We start from the raw sequence: 19,629 nt of genomic DNA, 5'->3' as shown, positions 1-19,629 counted from the left end.
TGTACGGGCAAAACTGACTTCAGATTCGGATTCAGCGCGTCAAAATACTAAAAGATAGGTAGGTCCGGTCAAAAATACTGACAACTTTTTTTTTGTGTGCCGGTGTTACCAATCAAGAACTGATGAACGCTGAAGTTTCTACTTGTCAGAAGGCTATATTTGATTTGATAAGCTATGAAAAATTGCATTGTTACATAAATTTATCATTGGCCATGGTTCTGTTGCAACATAACCTAATTGTTGTGTTTATTTTCTAAACATAATAAAAAAATTTATAACATACTACATTATATTTTAAGATTCCCGCTATGGAAATCCATAATTTTATAGAAATGTCGAAGTCCTAGGTTTCTCCCTGATTTTCAAACAGAGAGTTTTTATGAGATCTTTACGTTTTGAGGTCCTAATGAAAGATTTGTTATTTCCCTGAAGATATTACTGTGTATGTATTTTTTTGTGTGTTTGTGTGTAATCTTTTAGAACTTCCGAACGGCTAGAATGATTTGATCAAACATAGTGACGTTTAAGAGAATTCCATCAAGCTTAAATTCTCTGAAAATTTGAACAACATTGGTTCAATAGGTTTTAAAAAATTTATAGAATATTAGTTGAAAAAAAAATTTTTTTTAGGATAACACACACACACACACACACACACACACACACACACACACACACATGCAGACATAGTGACACCCTTGCAGGGATAGTCAGGGGAGCTTCTCGTGGTCTTCAAACGTCGAGATCTGATAAAAACTTGATTTTTGCAAAACGGGGTAAAACCAATAACTTCCCGATTTTTGAAAATCTTCGATTTTCTTAGCGGAAAGTTAGAAAAAAAAAATGCAAGTATCTAATTATACTTAGTGTTTTTGCCTGTAAGATATTTCAATTGACAGGTAATCATCGTATACTTTCTATTAAATTTTTTTAATCAGATTTACTTAAATGACTATTTTTCACCAAGTTCTATAGATTTGTTAATTCAATATCTGCATAGAATGGATTTAAGTGTATCAATGGAAATTAGCATGGATAATGACATGTATAAATTTTTATAGGGCCTATAACAGATTTCGGGACATTATCTTCTTCTTAAAAATCAATGCTTATGAAATACATTTTGCAGCGCCATAATTGACGTATATATATAAATATAAATTAAAAGCTATAAATTGATAAAAACCATTCTAAATTTCTACAAAGTTTTTTTTTTATAGAATGGTATACCATGATTATTAAAGATTTGTCGACTCATGATTGGTATTAGAATAGTATCATTAACAATTTTATTTGTATAAATTTTTTTTTTCTAAAATTTTTCTATGAAATTTTTTGTGAATTTTGATTTTTAGAAATGCAGCCTATTTTTGGCCATATCTAGGTGAAAAATTACTATTTTTTAATTTTTTTTATTCTGCTTGTTTTTACGGTGCATTTATGATAAAAGGTATCGTGAAAGAAAAAAATAGATTACGCTAACTTTTTGCCTTCAAAAGTTGGAAAAAATTTTGGCTCGTTTTTGAATAAAATTTCTATTTTATTTTTTTTTTTGATATATTTTTTTGGAATCGTACATAAAAAAACAAACAATTAAAAAAAAATTTGAATATCACAATTTTCTAAAAAATTTACAAATTTTTATGAAATTTGTTAAAATTGTGATAATCAACTTTTTCTTTTAATTTTTCATTTTCTTATGTATTTTTCCAATAAAAAGTATATAAAAATGAAAAAAAAAATTTCGTTCAAAAAAATGAAAATTTAAATGGTGGACCCCACTTGCAAATAATTACCATATAAGAAAACTATTATCAAATTATAAATTTCAGTCTGCAAGAATTTTGTTGAGAGGTTATTATTAATTTGTATCTTCCAATAAATCATCTAGTTTGGATTTTTATCAATGAAAATTTTTTACGAACTTTCATAGGTTTCTTTAAAAGATAAGTTTTCGAGCGATTAGTCAAGAGTTATAAATTTAAAATCACTTATAAATTTTCAACAGACTCCCGGCAGATTTCAGGACATTAATTTATATTAAATTAGTTAGAAGTCGAGAATTAATCATTAAATTTCATAACAGTATCATCCTATTGGAAAATTTTTGTAGGACATCTACTAACACATTTATAGATTATGTAGAGCCTCATAGAACTATTAGATTCCATACAGATTTTATGTATGCTGTTATCTTTGATATGTTTGTTTATGATTACCAGTGGTAGATTTCAGGACTTTTTTGTTCTAAAAAAAATTAGAGTATAGACCATACTTTTTATTATTGTATAACTTATAAATATTGATAACAACTATCAGTTATTAATTCATAATAAGCTTATGATAAAATTGTACATGGTGTCGTTTTTATACTTTTTTTTTGTAGCGTTGTAGGTCATCGGCATTAAAGACATTTTCATAAAAGACTTTATTTTTATTGATTTTCTAAGCTCTTAAGATTTTTTTATAACGATAAATAAAATTTTTTATTAGTTTTAATTTTTATAATTAAAAGGAAAATATTATCAAATTATACTTAGCGTTTTGCTTATTAAAATTTTCAATTGACAATTAATTAATTTTCACATTCTAATTAATTGTTTATGTTGGATTTCTTTCTGTAGATATTATTTACCAATTTCTATAGAATTCTTCAAATGAACTACAAGCAATCAGTTTAAAAATATGATTCATGAATGACACGTGTAAGTTATCCACCAACATGTGGTAGATTTCAGGACATTATATTTTGTTGTTATTCAAGCCAAAAGGATTAAGCAATAAATTTCATAGCACAATAATTGGCAAATAGATATTAAGATAGATTAAATAGCACAAATTAATCAGCAATTTGTAATAAATCTGGATTTAATCATTTTTATGCTTCGTTGATCGATTTATATATCATCAACATTTAGCATAAATGCATTGTCATGGTTAATATCATGAAAGTTTCAGAAATACATTAATTTTCATAAATTTTTCATTCTCATAGAATTTGTACATATTTATAAATACGAGAAAAAGGATATTGAAATTATACTCAGCGTTTGTTTTGAAAGAAATTCCAATCGACAAGTAATAAGAAACATATACTTTCTAGAGAATCGTTGACTTCGAAATTTTCGCTATATGTATTAATTTACAACTTCGATAGACTTTTCAAAGTTAACTTTCAGCAAGTACTTTTAGTTTGAAAATTTTCTATGAAAGGTGCAAATTTTTTTTTTCGACACGGCAGATTTCAGGACATTTTTTTCTGTCAAATTTTTTCGAGAAAATGATGCATTGAATTCCGTTTATATATAATTTAAAAATAAATCTTATAATTTATAATATTTCAGAAATTAGTAAACGATTTATAAAAAGATGGAATATAATAGTATTTTAGCCTTTTTTTGATAACTTTGTAGATCACCGACTTCTAAGCACAAATGTGTACTTAGGGAATACATTTTCATAGATTTTATGTCATGAAAATTTTGTATTTTTGTATATAAAATTTTATGAATATTTTAAATTTCAATAATGGAAAAAAAGTATGATGAAATTACACATAACATTTTGTTTTGTAAAAATTTTTTGTTAGCAGGAGAAAATTAAGTTATACATCCCAATTGATCGTTTTGTATTTATTTTATTTTGCAATTATTATAAAGCAATTTATATTAATTTTTGAGAATTAGCTGTTTGCAAATAATTAATTAAAATTTAAAAATATTAAATGGCATGTAAATTTTTCTTTGGGCAGTGGCATATTTCAGGACATGATTTGAGGTTGAATTAGTGAAGCGTAGAATAAATTAATAAATTCTATAGCTGATGTATTTGTATAATTGAAATATACTTATTTATATTGATTATATGTAATAAATTAATAAGTAATCGATTATGGAACGTAATTTAGCTCTCTTTTTCCCGACGTACCCTAAATGCTTTGTACATTATCAACAATTGTGTACTCATGGTAACTTTCAGGACATTCTTACAAAAAGACTTCTTTTTATTAATTATATATTTTTAAGAAACTTTCCGCCGATTGATTGCATAATTTTACAATTAAATATGTACTTCCTAAATACAAGAAAAAAAAGAGGAAACATTAAGATCATTTTAATTTATCTGTTTTCTAGTTTTTTTGTTTTTTTTTTGTTTTTTATTAATGTTTTCTATTTTTTCAATAGTTAATACTTACAATACTTCATAGTTAAGAACTGTCATGAATTCTATAGTTAATTATTTTTAAATAAGTATATTTAATTATGATTTCACTCGAAATGAGCTTTAGTCAAATCGAATTCCCATAATATTTTACAATTAGAACCACTATTCAAGTAGACTTAACAATATAACTAAAATCTATGATTTAACATATTAGAGTTATAAATTTGATTCATCGTATATTTATAAATTAATATAAATATTTTTTTGTTAGAAGAATTTTTGATAATTAACTGTCTTCAAGTAATCGATCCATTATTAAAAAAGAGCAAGTAAAAATATATGATCTCCATGAGGCAGTTTTCGTGACATAATTTTGTGTTAAATTATTGACTAAATCAATTTTATAGTGGTGAACTGTATATGAATAAATTAGTGTCATCTTATGAGATTTTAAATTTCTAATGATAAAATATAGAATTCGTTAATAAAAAAATTACCTGTGATGCCTGTTTTCAAAATGTCATACCATATACTTTTAACCTTAAAATACGATCATTTGTGATTACAATAAAGTTTTGCATCCATTTCTTTTTTGTAAATTTAGCTCCATTTAACTCTTGATAAATAGTAGAAGATAAATTTCCACGGACATATTTAATAACTCCTAAATATTTATTGAATTTGATAAATTTTTCAGATATTCTGAAATTTCGTCATTCAAATTTTAACCATAAATTGACAAGTGGTAGATTTCAGGACCCAGTGTGCAATATATTGGTATTACTAGAAACATGAAAAACTTTCTCCTTCTAATTTATTTTCTCCTGTGATTAAATTAAATGAATTTTTTTTTTTTTTGACATTAATCAAAATCAATAATACATTAGTAAATATTTTAATAACATCAAATAAAATTTTTTTCACAGTGATACACTCTTAACATGATGTGTCAATTTTTCCGTAATTTTTGTTATCAGGACACGTAAATAAGAATTTTATTCTTAATTTTAATAATTTTTGTTTATGAAAATTTTCTTCAATAAATGCATTTTTTTAGCTTGAAACTCTACATCAACAAAATTCTAGAAAACGAACCTAACAAAATTTATTTGTCTCTCTATAACCATGCATTGACATTGAAAACTATGAGGACACCACTGTTTATTCTAAATACGCGCGTAATTTAAAATACATCCATGCGAATATAACAATTATCCTTTTCTAAGTTCTATTTTTATATATTTATATTATAAAAAATAATGTAATTTATTTTTAATCAATCATTATTGAAAAGTTAATTCTTTCTTATATAAAAACTAGTTTTATGCAAAATAAGAAAAAGAAACAAATAATTTATGCTTTTGAACCCCTCCATTATAGAAAAAATCTACCTTACCAATACTTGGTTATAAACCATCCATAGCTCAAAGTTGAGCGAAGGGAATAACTATAAAGGAGAGTTTACACATGAATTCCGAACACTCCTTTTTTACGAACAAATGTTACCAGACTTCTAGTAACATTGTTTCCCTTACCTATAGAAATTTAATCCTGAATTATAATACTAAACCTCAACGAAAAAAAAAAAAACTAAATAAATTGGCGGACTTTGAGAGTCACTACGGCCATTTTATCGTTGTCTACTGATGCGGATTTTATTGGGAATACTTTAATATCACTAACGGTGAAAGAAAAAGCAAATTTTGATAATTAAGCAACTTGTGAAAATACGATGACGATATTTGTTTTGGTCCGAGATAAAAAACAGGATTATTGCGTTCATAAGAAACGTCATATTTCCATTGAAAGACAACGCGATCGAATTTGTCGAAAAAAAATTAAAATAATTTGTGAGCATGGTATGTATTTTTTGAATGGTCATATTTACCAAATGTTGAAAAAGAGCTGTCCTATCTTTGGACACAATTTCTATCATATATTTATTTGATAATATTAAGATGTTTTTTCTTCCAAGTTATATGAAATAACGAATAATTAAAAAAAAAAAAAAAAAAAGTAAAAGTTGTTTATCACTATCGTCAAAAAATTTTAAAATTTTTTTCAATAGTGAGTAAAATTTTATAATACTCTTATATTTAACTTTTTTCTTGTATGTTATTTTTTATATTTATATACATATAATTTATTTGAGAAAAAATTTATCAATAAAATCAGATAAATTTTATCCAATGAAATCAAAATTAGTATGGTGGACCTTGATTGTAAGCAATTACTGAAAATTTATAATAATTTTCTCTTTAACATAAATTTTTTGATTCTGAATTTGAAAATTAAGAGACTCCTTGGGAATAAAAAAATTGTTGGTCTACATTTTTCATATATTTTCTTTTGGATAGTTTTCTTGGTACTAATTAAAAAATATATTGCTATTCTGAAAGTTAATTAAACAAGTATTTATACATAAATATATTATAACCATAAAATTATCCTTAAAGTACGTATACCGAGTTAAGATTTTTTTTTTTTTGGTTATAAAAATCGAAATTCACTCAATAGAAAATAATCCTTGCTGGGAGAATTTTAAGATTCAAACTTAAAATCTCAGTAAACTTACTTTCGTCGAAATTTTTATTTTAACAATAAGCTAAATAACAGATGGGGAAAAATTGATAAGAGCGGATTTTTTTAGTCGTTTTAATTTAGACCGTATATCTCACATGGAAACTATTTTATTTCTTAAGCTGACTAAATTTTAATTCGTTAATTTGTTTCAGCTGACCGTAATAATCTATACGAAATATGTCGAAATCTTAACTCCAAACAACCTAAAATTATATTATCCAAAATAACCCATGATGAATATCTGAAATCCATTCCTTTTGCCCAATTAAATCCTAGCAGTGGTGAGTTTAATTCTATAAACGTGACATTCTTTAAAATTTAAAATCACATAATATTTAATAACGGATGTGAGTAATAACAATGTTTTTTTCTCGATTTACTTTTTCGGTTTTAAATATTCTAAACAATGTTCGTGAAATGATTTCTCGTTATTATAAAAGATCCCTACGTAAAATTAATTAATACAATAGAGTGCTTACTCGTTCATGGAAATATGTTATCCCATTTAAATCCTGTTCATATATCCTAATCATAAAATTAATTAAAAGATTTCATTCTATCCTTTAAAATAAAAGTTAATAACTATTGAAAACTTAAAATGATTTATTTTTTGGCAACACTATAGGTAGCTTAACGGATGGTGTAAAGAAGCACCGAATGTTAGAAAAAAAAACTAGTTCTGTCTTGAAATATACCGTAGAGAATTGTCGAATCAATTTAAAGAAAATAAAAAACGTTCATTTTTTTGATAGTAAAAGTGGTAAGTATTCTCATTTTCAAAAAATTGTTATTAATAATTAGTTATCCGTTAATTATTTTCAATAATTAATTTTAGAATTGATATTTTACGATTAAACGTTTCATTATCCGATGTATTATTGATTTACGGTATGAAAAATAGATATTTGTTTACGTATTTTTGAATATTTATTTGATCTAGCTCCAATATATGCTATGTAAAGTATTATTTATCATTAGTCAGTAATTATCATTAGTCAGTCATTATCATCAGTAATTATTTAAAAAGTTCGATATTAAATAATAATTCTAGTTTTCTTAAACATGAGTGTTGAATAATTTTAATAAAAATTACTTCTTATTTTCATTAAATAATATGTTAATACTGCATATCAAACTTTATTAGATAATTTAATCAAGCTCAATCTTTTTGTTAGATCCTGCACTATTTAATATTACAATGTATATCATCATTTATTTAAGACAAAAACAAATGAAATAAAAATTCTATTTAATCTAATTTCGGGCTCAATTTATATAAATATTATTATAATTACAATAAGCCAATGAATAACACGATAATTGAATATATATGTATATATTATTTCTTACTCTAGATACAATTAACAATGACTCTGACTCAGCATCTAAGACTTTGAATATTAGTTCTAACTTGTATGAAATATCAGATAAATCGTTTGAAACTATTGACCCTGCAAATATTTCACACCTTATCGAGAATGGTAGCTTAGATAATTTTATAAGTGATATGGATTCCATCGAAATTGGACAAAAAGTAACTATTGACTCAGAAAATATACAAGAATCGAATAGTCTAGGATTTGATATTCAGCAAGAACTATCTAACGACACAACGAGTATACAGCTAGAAAACATTAACAAAGTAGATGAATTGGAGTACCAACGCACGATTAATGCTAACGAAAATGGACTTGAAAGTGCTTCTAATGATAACACGCAGAAAAATTCACAAATTGAGTCTAGTAAGATTCTTAAAGTACTATTAGTTTAATTGGGTGATTCTCTGTAAGGACATTTTAAATCTGTTCAAAATTGTCTGACCAAATTATTTTTGATTTTATTAGAAAAAAAAATTAACAAGAGCTACAAAACTATTAGCTTAATCATAATAAATAAACAGCTGATTTAATCTTTGCTTTTTCGACAGCAAAAAACATCCTTAGAGAGAATCACCCATATACGATGTTAACTAAATTGAATAATAAAAATTTTCTAGTACTAAAAGTAATATTAATAATAATAGAACCAATAACAATTTTTAAATTAATGCATTGGTAAAAATATTTAACTGATATTATTTTTCTCTTATAGGTTTTGAGGCTGAAACTCAAGATTCTGATTCATCGTACGAGCCAGCAGATTCAGAAAGGTCAATTGAAAATGAAGAATATTTAGTTGACAATGTAACTGAAGATGAAAACTCTGATAGTGAAAATATTGGATCAAGAAATGTCGAAGAATGTAACAATGTTTCTCAAAATACTTCCACTTCGACTTTAAACTGCTCTTTTAACGTTAATGGACATGCTGGCTGGGATGATAATGATGTTGAAGCTGAATTAACTATGAAAAAAGGAAACTTGAAAAAAGATACGTGTTGTTTTTGTGAGAGAGAATACTTCAAAATTGCACGTCATTTGGAAACGGTTCATAAAACAGAACGAGAAGTACAAGATTTTATGAAATTAGAAAAGAAGAGCGCAAGCAGAATGGATCAAATAGCTTTATTGAGAAAGAGAGGAAATCATATGTTTAACATGAAGCAACGTAAAAAAGCAGATGGTACGCCTGGGTTATTTAAAGTAGCGCGATGTCCGAATAAAACTTCAAAAAAAGGAGGCGGTAACTATGCGGTATGCAGTAAGTGTAAAGGTTGGTACACTAAGAATAATATTCGTCATCACTATCGTGATTGCCAAAATGGCGCTAAGAGCAGTAAAGGTATCTTAGCTAGAGCCCGACGCATCCAGGGACAAATCCATGAACGCGCATCCGATGCTATGCGTTATAAAATTATCCCTTATATGAAACTTACTGAAAATGTAAAACTCATAAGGTATGATCTTATGATAATTTTATTTGGCAATGAAGAATGTACTAAATACAAAAAGCGCAACCTTGCACAAATGATTCGTGCAAAACTGAGCTTATTAGCTCGTTTCCTTGTAGTTATGAAAGATGTAGATTCATCTGTAAGTGATTTCGCCTCAATATACACTCCGGAACGTTATTATAAGGTTATTGAAGCAATAAATAAATTTGCTGGATTAGAGGAAGAAACTGGTTTCTACAAAGTACCTTCCAGAGCATCTGAAATCACTACCAATATAAATAAGATCGGGCAAATATTTATCAACGAGTGCATTATTAACAAGGATCGAATTAAGAAAGAGGATGTAGAAAATTTTTTATCATTGTGCAAGCAAGGATTTGCTAATATAATTAACCGAACTGTTAATGAGACTCACATAACACAATAGCGTAATAAAGTAGTGGAACTCCCTAATACAACCGATATTCAACGTTTCTCTAAGTTTTTAAATCAAAGAATCGATTATAACATTGAACTTTTGAAAAAATCATTTTCAATCAGAGCCTGGTGTGATCTCGCTGAAGCTACGCTTATTCAGTTACAACTATTCAATCGAAAAAGATCTGGAGAAATGGAACGGTTTGAATTAAATGACTACAATAAGATTAAATTTATTAAGGAAGGAGATGAAGGCTATAAATCGTTGTCCAAAGAAGAAAAAGAAAGAGCGAAAGAATTTGGCCATACTGTAATTCAAGGGAAGTTGTATAAAAGTGTACCTTTGTTATTGAGTACTAAAGTTCGTGATGGGATTGATTTTGTTATTAAATATCGAAAAGATGCTCACGTGTCTTCAAGAAATCCGCATGTTTTTGGAATTGCTGGATATTACAAAGATGCTCACTTGTGTGCCAGTAGTATCATGAGAAAATTATCATACCTATGTGGAGCTGATAATCCTAAATTGCTTCGTGGTACATTTTTGTGTAAGCAAATTGCGACCAAATGCACTAAAATGCAACTTGGTTCTACCCAAACTTCAAAAGTAGCAGACTACCTTGGACATGACATTACTACCCATAAGAAAGTTTACCAGCAAAGAACGAGAGCTGATATTTTAAATATGTCCACGATTTTACTCAAAGCTCAGGATCCCAATGACTCATGCAATAACTCCAAAGGCTCAATCGGAATAGATTCTACAATTAATGAAACAGATAATTCGATCAATGCAGACAATTCTACTAATGCAGATAATTCTATCAATGCAGGTAATTAATTATGCTTAATACTAGCGATTTAATACTGTTAATCGAATTTATCGAAATTTTCTTTATTCACCCACGTCTTTGAAAAAAATTAACTTTTAATTATAGACGAGAAATATTCCATGAGTAGTCAAAAAAATCTCAAAATTATATTCATTAAGGTGGTTCAGAAAAAACGTAATTTATTGTTTTTCAAGCTCAATTATTCAAAAAGCTTTTACTATCGATAAAGTTAATTTTTTTTAATTTAGCTAATTATCAAAATTCTCTATGAAGCTCAACAAATTTCAAATTTTCGTTTTACATATTCCATTTACTGTTTTTTTATTTTTGTTTGTTGAAAAAGTTGAAAAAATTTTCTCGAATTTATGGTGCATATTCTTGTAAAATATTTAACTCCTTATTGAGGCTCTAATATATTTCTTTTGTTATCTTAATAATGAAAAGTTATGACGTTTTACAAACCTTCTAGATGAGAAAATTTAAGCATGGTGAAATTTTGATATAATTTTTTTGATAGTAAAAACTTGCGGGGCTTTTGAATAAGTAGATATTTTTTCTAAAACATAAGTAAGTAACAATTACCTTATTTTAAATAAGGTAATGACATGAATAGCAAGAAATCTAATTTATTAAAGCAAAAAACTCATCAACCAGTTAAATATAAAAGTACGTCTATAATAAATTCGAAAACTAACAAAAGTAAATTAAATGAAAACTCTAAAAATATGGAAAAAAGTACCAATGAATTAATAATTAAGCAACACATAAAATATATATTCAATTCTTACATAAATAAACGTTGTGTACCTTCAGCTCGAACGTGTAAAGAAGCTAAGAAATATGATAGAATACTAAAAGACGTAGAAGTTGAGTATATTCAAAGTATTATTCAGAAGGAATTATGTAGAAATGAATGAGCGACTCAGCTTCGATCATAATATGCGTAAAATCTTATAATTTTCTTATTTTGTTTTTTAATTAAATTAAATAGATTGTTTCAAAAATTTTTTTTACTTTAAACGTTTTTCTTTTCAACATAACGAACTTATTTTAATTTGTTTAATAATATTGCATAAAATTTATCAATTTATAGATTTTAAACGATGTTATCAGTGATAAGAGTCACTGAATTTATTTGCCAATACAAATGTATTTTGTTTTTCTACATTTTTATGATTACTATTATTCAAATTCTGCTTTAAGAAATAAGCCAAAAAAGTGAAAAATCATTCAAGTATTTTAATATTTATTTATTAATTGAATCCATTTGTGATGAAGATATTCTTTATTGAAAACTATCATTTGATTCTAATGTTATTTTGCAGAAAATAATTCACATATGTATCGATACATAATATGTTAATGAGTTAAATAAATAAATTTTATTACAAAAATGTTATTTTCTTGAGCAGGTAAACTTTAAAAACTTAAATGTTTTGAAAACAAAACCTAATTGTAAATTTTCTGTAGACATAGCCTGTTCATGTTTAATTTGCCTTGAACGCTGATTAGTCTTGAAGCATTTACATTTAACATTTAAAATTCAGTATTGATCATTAATTTGTTTGATTTTCTCACCAATTACTTGAAATTATTAGTAATTTGCATTTTGGTGTCAAAGAAAAAAATACTTTTTACAATAATTTCCATGAAAATACGAATAATTTGCGACCACTAAAGATTTTAATTATTTCCAACATAAATTATTTGTAGAAAATTCAACTTCCTCTCAAAAAAATTCAGTCATGCTTTTTGATAAAGTTGATCAGTTCACCAAATAAAGTGAAAAAATAGTAGAAAATGACGAATTCACCATTCTACTTCTAATGATTCTCAAAGTAGTGAACTTTTGAAAAAAAAAGCTAACGACTATTATTGTAGAACAAAATATTTCTTTTGAAGATTTATCTTTTTCTAAATATTGATTTGGTAGTAATTAAAAAGACGTTAGGTACATCTGAATATTACTAATAATGTCTCGAATTGTAACAGAATTTTTGTCGTCTAGATTTGAATTACTAAGTGCGATTCAATCCAGTTTCGTGTACCTGGAAATGGATTATCTTTAAATTGATACATCAAAAAATTTAAGTTCTATATAAAGAAAATTTTTTTTCGGAAATTTCTGATTAGCAACAACTTTGTAATGCGTCGATGACTTTACATTTGCTTGACAGTATTTAATCCGTTTTTCAAAGTACAGAATATAATTATGGTTTTTTAACGGATTGATTTGAAAACTTAAATGTGATTAAAAAAATTAGGAAAGTGGTTGACCCTGAAGGCCATTCCTGCAACTTCCCGCTAATTCCATACCTGGGTACTTAAAATGGCATATATGACGTTTTTGAGCTCTTCGAGCTCCAAGTCCGACAGAAGTTTGATAAAACACTATTTTTTGAGTTTTCAAACCGCAATAACTTTTGAATGAATGTACCAATTTTCACGCGATTGACCGCATTCGATACAATTTTTTAAGCCTCATAAAGAATCTTTGAGTTTGAATTGATCAAACTATAAATTTCGAAGTAATTCCGAAAAAACGGTTTTATGGGTTTTCTTTTCTTCACGATATTTCTCGAACGAATTAACCGATTTTGACCGGATTAGCGGTGATCGACGTGATTTTTTAAGGTTAAGAGTTGATTAGTTTCCTGAGTTGATCAATAGAGCTGTTTAAATGTTATTCCAAAAAAACCACTTAAAAAAAATTTTTTCTTCAGTTTTTTTTAGATTTTTCGAAATCTATCAGTTCGAATCGGTTTAAATTGTATTCAAAATCTAAGTTTGGACAAGTTCTCTTGAATGACACCAACCGCAATAAAATAGGTTAAACCGTTCTAAAGTTGTAGGAGGTTTACATACTTACACACACACTAGGGTGATTAAAAAAAAAAGAATATTTTTTTTTTCGTTTGGTACTCTGAAAAATAGGTTCCTAGACACCTCTAAGAAAGCCTCTCCAAGCATGAGTTCTTAATTGTAACGGGAAGGTCCTCCTTCTTACAGTTTTCTATTTTTTCTTATTATCAGATAGAAAAATTTATATCTCGCTTCCAACTACTTGAAAAAATATCTTGTTCCTCAGATTTTGTAGGAAATTGAATGCTCTACAAAAAGGTCTCTTACGATTTTTCGTAAACCCAACCGTTTAAAAGATATTAACGGTTAAAGTTTGATTATTTTTGGGAAAATTTTTTATTTCTTATGAATTTTATAACTCAATGAAAAAAATCATTATGAATGATGAAATTCATAGTTTTGTAGGAAATTTACTGCTCTATAAAAATGGTCTCTTATGATTTTTCGATCAAGTTGAGCGTTTACGAGATATTCATCGTCAAACATCAATGCATATCAATTTTTCTAGTTTTTGATCAATAATTAGAAAAATTTCAATTTATTCTGTGAGTTTCAAGGAAATTTAGACAAATTTGAGTTTTTATTATATAAAAGCAACTCCTATAGATGTTTTCTGTTCAAAAATTCATTTGAAAGTTTTTATTCTAATAATATTTTTTTAATTTTATCTTTAATAATTTAAAATCTTAATCGCGTTGTCATTTATTATTATGAAATTTGTTCAGTGCGTATTTTTAAATTGTTTTTCACAAAATATACATAAAATTTTCGTTCGAGGGGATTTTTGTTTTGAATTCCATTTCTTCTTCTGTTTGTCTTCTGAAACTAACGCCATCTATGTTTTTTACTCTCAACTATCTTCAGTATCTACCCATTTAATACCGTATTTTCAGTGTTCCTAAAACTCATCATCTTGAATACGTAATAAAATAATTCATTTTAAATAAGTCTTATAATCATCACATAAATTTATTTATCATCAATTAACCTACAATGAATAAAGAAATACGTTTTATCGGAATACCTCTACAAAGAATTTCGGAACGTAAGTTACCAAAAGTGAAAGAGGTTATGCGTGTGTTTTTCTACCAACTTAAAATTTTAAAGTATTCAATCAAACAAAGTGCTAAAAATTCAGTTGACCAAGTTATTGAACTGTGGAGAAAAAATCAGATTCCAACTAGTGGAGCTCCTAATGCAGTCAAAAAATTTCTTCGCTATCACAGTCAATGGTTAAAATTACAAAAAAATTTTCGATAAAAAGAATTCAGCGCAAAACCAAAAGGAAATGAAATTTCAGACTGATCTTGAACAATTATTCGACATTGTGAGCGAAAAATCCTTAAAAGTGCTTGATGATAATATTAGAAAGTTGTATTTGGATCAAAAATTCGGTACCCATAAAGAGATTCTTTCTAATAATGTACCTGTATCAAACTTAACCACAACTATGATGGGAATAGATGAGAGTAGTAAGTATCTGAGATATTTAATTATTATAAATTCAGGTAGTAGTGTAACTTTTCATAGATGACTAGATGACATTTGACTAGACAATTTTTGGAGTCCTTTCTTAATTATTTGTCATCAAAATGAATAAATTCTATACATTTTCTTCGTTTAATTTATAAAACAGATCTTATTCCAGACTTAGATCAACCGTCTACCAGTCATGCGATTGTTCCAAGTGAAAAATCAGAGTCGTTCTCTACGTATACATTAAGTGGAGTTACAAATTTTGGATCTGATTCAGAGTATGAACCTCCAATTCCGACAAAACGAGCAAAACTTGATGTCTTAACTCCTGAAGTCATTTTTGGACTCGACCGAGCTAATGTCAGCAGTAGAAATGCGATGTTTATTATTGCTCTGGTTTTACTAGCAGTAGGTATTAAAATTGAAGATACAACGCTCAGTTATAGTTCAATTCAACGAGCTCGTATGCTTCAAAGAGAAGACATTGCTAAAGGACTTAATGACAACTTTAAGACACACGATAAATACGTTGTGCATTGGGACGGAAAAATGCTGAATGACCTTGTTGGATCAAAATCTGTGGAACGGCTACCAGTTATTTTAACTGCATTTGGTACCGAACAATTACTTGGGGTTCCAAAAATGAATTCTGGGACGGCAGACAATCAAACATCAGCCATTTTATCGACATTGAGTGAATGGGGTATTACTAATTATGTTAAGGCGATGTGTTTTGACACGACGGCAGTTAATACAGGTAACTTATCAATGATAATTTAATCTAAAAAATATTTAATTATTAACGTTCTAGTTTAATTTTTATTGCTTACTGAATTTCACTTTTGAAATTATTGAGAATTATTTACTCATTTGGATTTTAAATATAATCTACAATTTTTTGAAAATATTAAATTTAACGATAGTTATCTATTTTCTTTATACAGGAATTCATAACGGTACATGTAAGGCAATTGAAAAGACTTTGGGAAGAGAGTTAATCTGGTTACCATGTCGTCACCACATTTTTGAGATCATATTGAGAAGTGCATTTGAAGTATATTGGCCTGTGTCATCTGGGCGAAACGTACCAATGTTCGGAAGATTTAAAAATCATGGGATGAAATAAATAAAACTAATTATAAATCTGGAATTGAAGATACTGTTGTTGCTGATATCATTTTGGATAAAAAAATGAAATATCTAGTTTAATTGCACAATCCTTACAGGTATGATTTAACTGCGATTTTAAGAAAAAAATTTTCTTGTTTCTGACAAATTTTTAATTGTTTTTGATAGTTACTACAACCCCGAGATGACTATAAAGAATTGTTGGAATTGTCGTTGATTTTCCTTGGAGAAATGCCTCAAGAAGAAATTTTTTCAAACGTCCTGGTGCAATTCATCATGCTAGGTGGATGGCGAAGGCAATTTACAGTTTAAAAATGTTTCTATTCAGAAATGAATTTAAACTTTCTAATAAAGAATTGGACGGTCTTCGGCAAATTTGTATATTTATAGTTACACTGTATTTAAAAGCTTGGTTTTCATCAACTTCTGCAACAACTGCTGCTAATCATGACTTGCAGTTTTTGAAAAATTTATTCGAGTACAAAAATATCAATTCATTGATTTCTTCAGCAACTTGTGAAAAAATGATTTTGCATTTATGGTATTTAAGTGATGAACTTGCCATTTTATCATTATTTGACGATACCGTTTCATTGGAAGTAAAAAAATATTGTTGGAGCTGTTAATACTCGTAACAGTACAGATTCTAAAGCTAAAAATTTATAATTGATAAAAACGATTTGAATTCATTAACGCAAAAAGTCTGAGTGACTTTGTTTCTAAAAAGTCTTTAAATCTCTTTAAAATCTTTGATTTACCATATGACTTCCTTGATAAAGATATTGAATTGTCGCCTACTAATGACAGTTACATTGAAAATAAAGAATACTTTAACCAATTGAAAGTTGTTAATGATTCAGCAGAACGAGCTGTTGCATTAGTTAGTGAGTATAATCAATGCTTGACAAAAATGAAGAGCAATTCCAATACTTATTGCAAATTATCAAAGAACATCGAAAAAACTACCCAAACTGCAATAGAGGAAATTATTTACAGTAAAAGTGTACCGTTATGTTGAAAATATTGAAAATTATATGGCAGTTGATAATTAAATAAATAAATTCTTCGATAAAAAGTGAAACACATGTGAAACACACTAAATTGAATTATATATTTAAAAAAATGCACTAATATTTTGTTTTAATGTAATCAAACATGTCCAAGACTAAAAAAACTAATTAAAAAAATAGTTCATAACATATTTCTATTCAAAGAAACTCAAATTTGTCTAAATTTCCTTGAAACTCACAGAATAAATTGAAATTTTTCGAATTATTGATCAAAAACTAGAAAAATTGATATGCATTGATGTTTGACGATGAATATCTCGTAAACGCTCAACTTGATCGAAAAATCATAAGAGACCATTTTTATAGAGCAGTAAATTTCCTACAAAATTATGAGTTTCATCATTCATAATGATTTTTTTCATTGAGTTATAAAATTCATAAGAAAAAAAAAATTTCCCAAAAATAATCAAACTTTAACCGTTAATATCTTTTAAACGGTTGGGTTTACGAAAAAATCGTAAGAGACCTTTTTGTAGAGCATTCAATTTCCTACAAAATCTAAGGAACAAGATATTTTTTCAAGTAGTTGGAAGCGAGATATAAATTTTTCTATCTGATAATAAGAAAAAATAGAAAACTGTAAGAAGGAGGACCTTCCCGTTACAATTAAGAACTCATGCTTGGAGAGGCTTTCTTAGAGGTGTCTAGGAACCTATTTTTCAGAGTACCAAACGAAAAAAAAAATATTCTTTTTTTTTGAATCACCCTAACACACACACACACACACACACACACACACACACACACACACACGCGCGCGCGCGCATACATGCATACATACATACAGACATAGTGACACCCTCGCGGGGATAGTCAAGGAAGCTTCCTATGATCTTCAAACGTCGAGATCTGATGAAAACTCGATTTTTGCAAAACGTGGTAAAACCAATAACTTCCCGATTTTTAAAAATCGTAGATTTTCTTAGCGGGAAGTGAAAAAAATTTGTTTAGACGGAATTTTTAAATGGTAATAACTCTTACTAAATGGAATTCAACGTGGTTGCTGAAACATTAAAAAAGTTAAGGGTAGTAAGTTGGTTAGTCAGATATTTTAAAGGATTTCCAAATAAAAAGGTTTTTTTTTTTAAATCTCTGTAATGGTAATGACTGTAATGAATAATTTTTGCTAGTTCAAAAGGTGCTTTAATACAGTTCTTGCTACGTGCCATCCTTGAAATTTCCTTATAATTTCAGGCTCAAGACGCTTAAAATAAAACTTCTGAAAAAAATTTTGAGCTATTCAAGCTGAAAAATTTGATAACCTTTCGTATCTAATTTTTGAAAATTTTTGAATAGCGATATGAACGGAACAAAGCGGTAGATATAGAAATATTTGTTAGCGAAAAACACAATCTTTCGAGCACTGGTGCGATAAAAAAAAATCCGACAAATAATTTGGAAGTTAAACAAAAAAATGGTTGATTTTCCAGTTTTTAAATTGTAAAATCCTCGAAACCCCTCAACCGATTATGAAGAACTTGACAGAGTTCCATGCAGTTTCTTATCTACTAAGTTCAATTTAGACGTCAAACACAATCTGACCAAAATTTCGAGCAACTCTTTTTAAGATTAGAATTTTTTTTTTTTCAATTCTACGCAAGATTCCTGATTTTTCTATGTATCAATTTTACAAGAGTTAGTTAGGTCTCACTAATCATAATATTAATGACAATGAACTTAAAATTCAGAAGTTATTAAAAGAAACACTGTAAAAATTTTTTAACTAAGGAATGAAACATCTAATCATTAATTTAAATATATATCCAATAATACAAACTTACGCAAATGTTTCAAAAATATCTCTTGAACGAATCAATCGATTTTGAAGTTTTTGGTCACAATTAACCAGCTTTCAAAAGTCATATGCTCATTAGTTTTTGGGATTAATTGATACAGTCGTTTAAGAGTTATGTCATAGAAAGTAATTTTATTTTTGAAATTTTTCAAAATCTACAGAAGAATTTACCTTTATTATACGCGCAGTCGTGAAAATAATCAAGAACACAAATGTCCTGAAACATGCCGTATATTAATTGTACGTATAGCAGATGTACATGGGGTATTCCATGCCAAATCGACCACTTTTGACCCCGACCCTTTTCGATTTGGCCGAAAGTTTTCCATCCTTTTCTACCCTATAAAAAAACGGTTCTCAGAATTTTTTTGAATTTTTTTACCTAACTCCAAAAAAGTTATGAATTTTTCAAAAAAATGGCTTTTTTATTTTCAAATAGCCATAACTTTTTCAAAACTAAACATTTAG

General features: G+C 27.4%; 2 protein-coding genes across 2 annotated transcripts; both read left to right on the top strand.

Moving 5' to 3' along the window:
• Positions 1–5,353: 5,353 nt before the first annotated feature.
• LOC141537277 (uncharacterized) lies at positions 5,354–10,012 on the top strand. Its single transcript, XM_074258164.1, has 4 exons — positions 5,354–6,023; positions 7,373–7,507; positions 8,103–8,489; positions 8,839–10,012. The coding sequence occupies exons 1-4, from the start codon at positions 5,897–5,899 to the stop codon at positions 10,005–10,007; spliced, it is 1,818 nt and encodes a 605-aa protein (XP_074114265.1). The 5' UTR covers positions 5,354–5,896; the 3' UTR covers positions 10,008–10,012.
• A 4,464-nt stretch (positions 10,013–14,476) lies between these two features.
• Positions 14,477–16,294, top strand: LOC141537162 (uncharacterized). The gene is made up of 3 exons (XM_074258007.1): positions 14,477–15,164; positions 15,329–15,925; positions 16,113–16,294. The coding sequence occupies exons 1-3, from the start codon at positions 14,981–14,983 to the stop codon at positions 16,292–16,294; spliced, it is 963 nt and encodes a 320-aa protein (XP_074114108.1). The 5' UTR covers positions 14,477–14,980.
• Positions 16,295–19,629: the final 3,335 nt, after the last annotated feature.

This window comes from Cotesia typhae, unplaced genomic scaffold (genome assembly GCF_013202065.1).
Source record: "Cotesia typhae breed Kobodo isofemale line unplaced genomic scaffold, CoteBio_Ctyphae scaffold_70, whole genome shotgun sequence".
Classification (NCBI taxonomy): domain Eukaryota; kingdom Metazoa; phylum Arthropoda; class Insecta; order Hymenoptera; family Braconidae; genus Cotesia; species Cotesia typhae.
Note: the sequence above shows the minus strand (reverse complement) of the source record. Positions and strands in the feature narration are given on the sequence as shown.

Coding starts and splice junctions, on each gene's coding strand:
- LOC141537277 (XM_074258164.1), top strand. CDS start 5,897: ATGACGATATTTGTTTTGGTCCGAGATAAAAAACAGGATTATTGCGTT. Junction 6,024..7,372: donor TAAAATAATTTGTGAGCATG/GTATGTATTTTT, acceptor GCAACACTATAG/GTAGCTTAACGGATGGTGTA. Junction 8,490..8,838: donor AAATTCACAAATTGAGTCTA/GTAAGATTCTTA, acceptor TTTCTCTTATAG/GTTTTGAGGCTGAAACTCAA.
- LOC141537162 (XM_074258007.1), top strand. CDS start 14,981: ATGAAATTTCAGACTGATCTTGAACAATTATTCGACATTGTGAGCGAA. Junction 15,165..15,328: donor GATGGGAATAGATGAGAGTA/GTAAGTATCTGA, acceptor TTTATAAAACAG/ATCTTATTCCAGACTTAGAT. Junction 15,926..16,112: donor CACGACGGCAGTTAATACAG/GTAACTTATCAA, acceptor TTCTTTATACAG/GAATTCATAACGGTACATGT.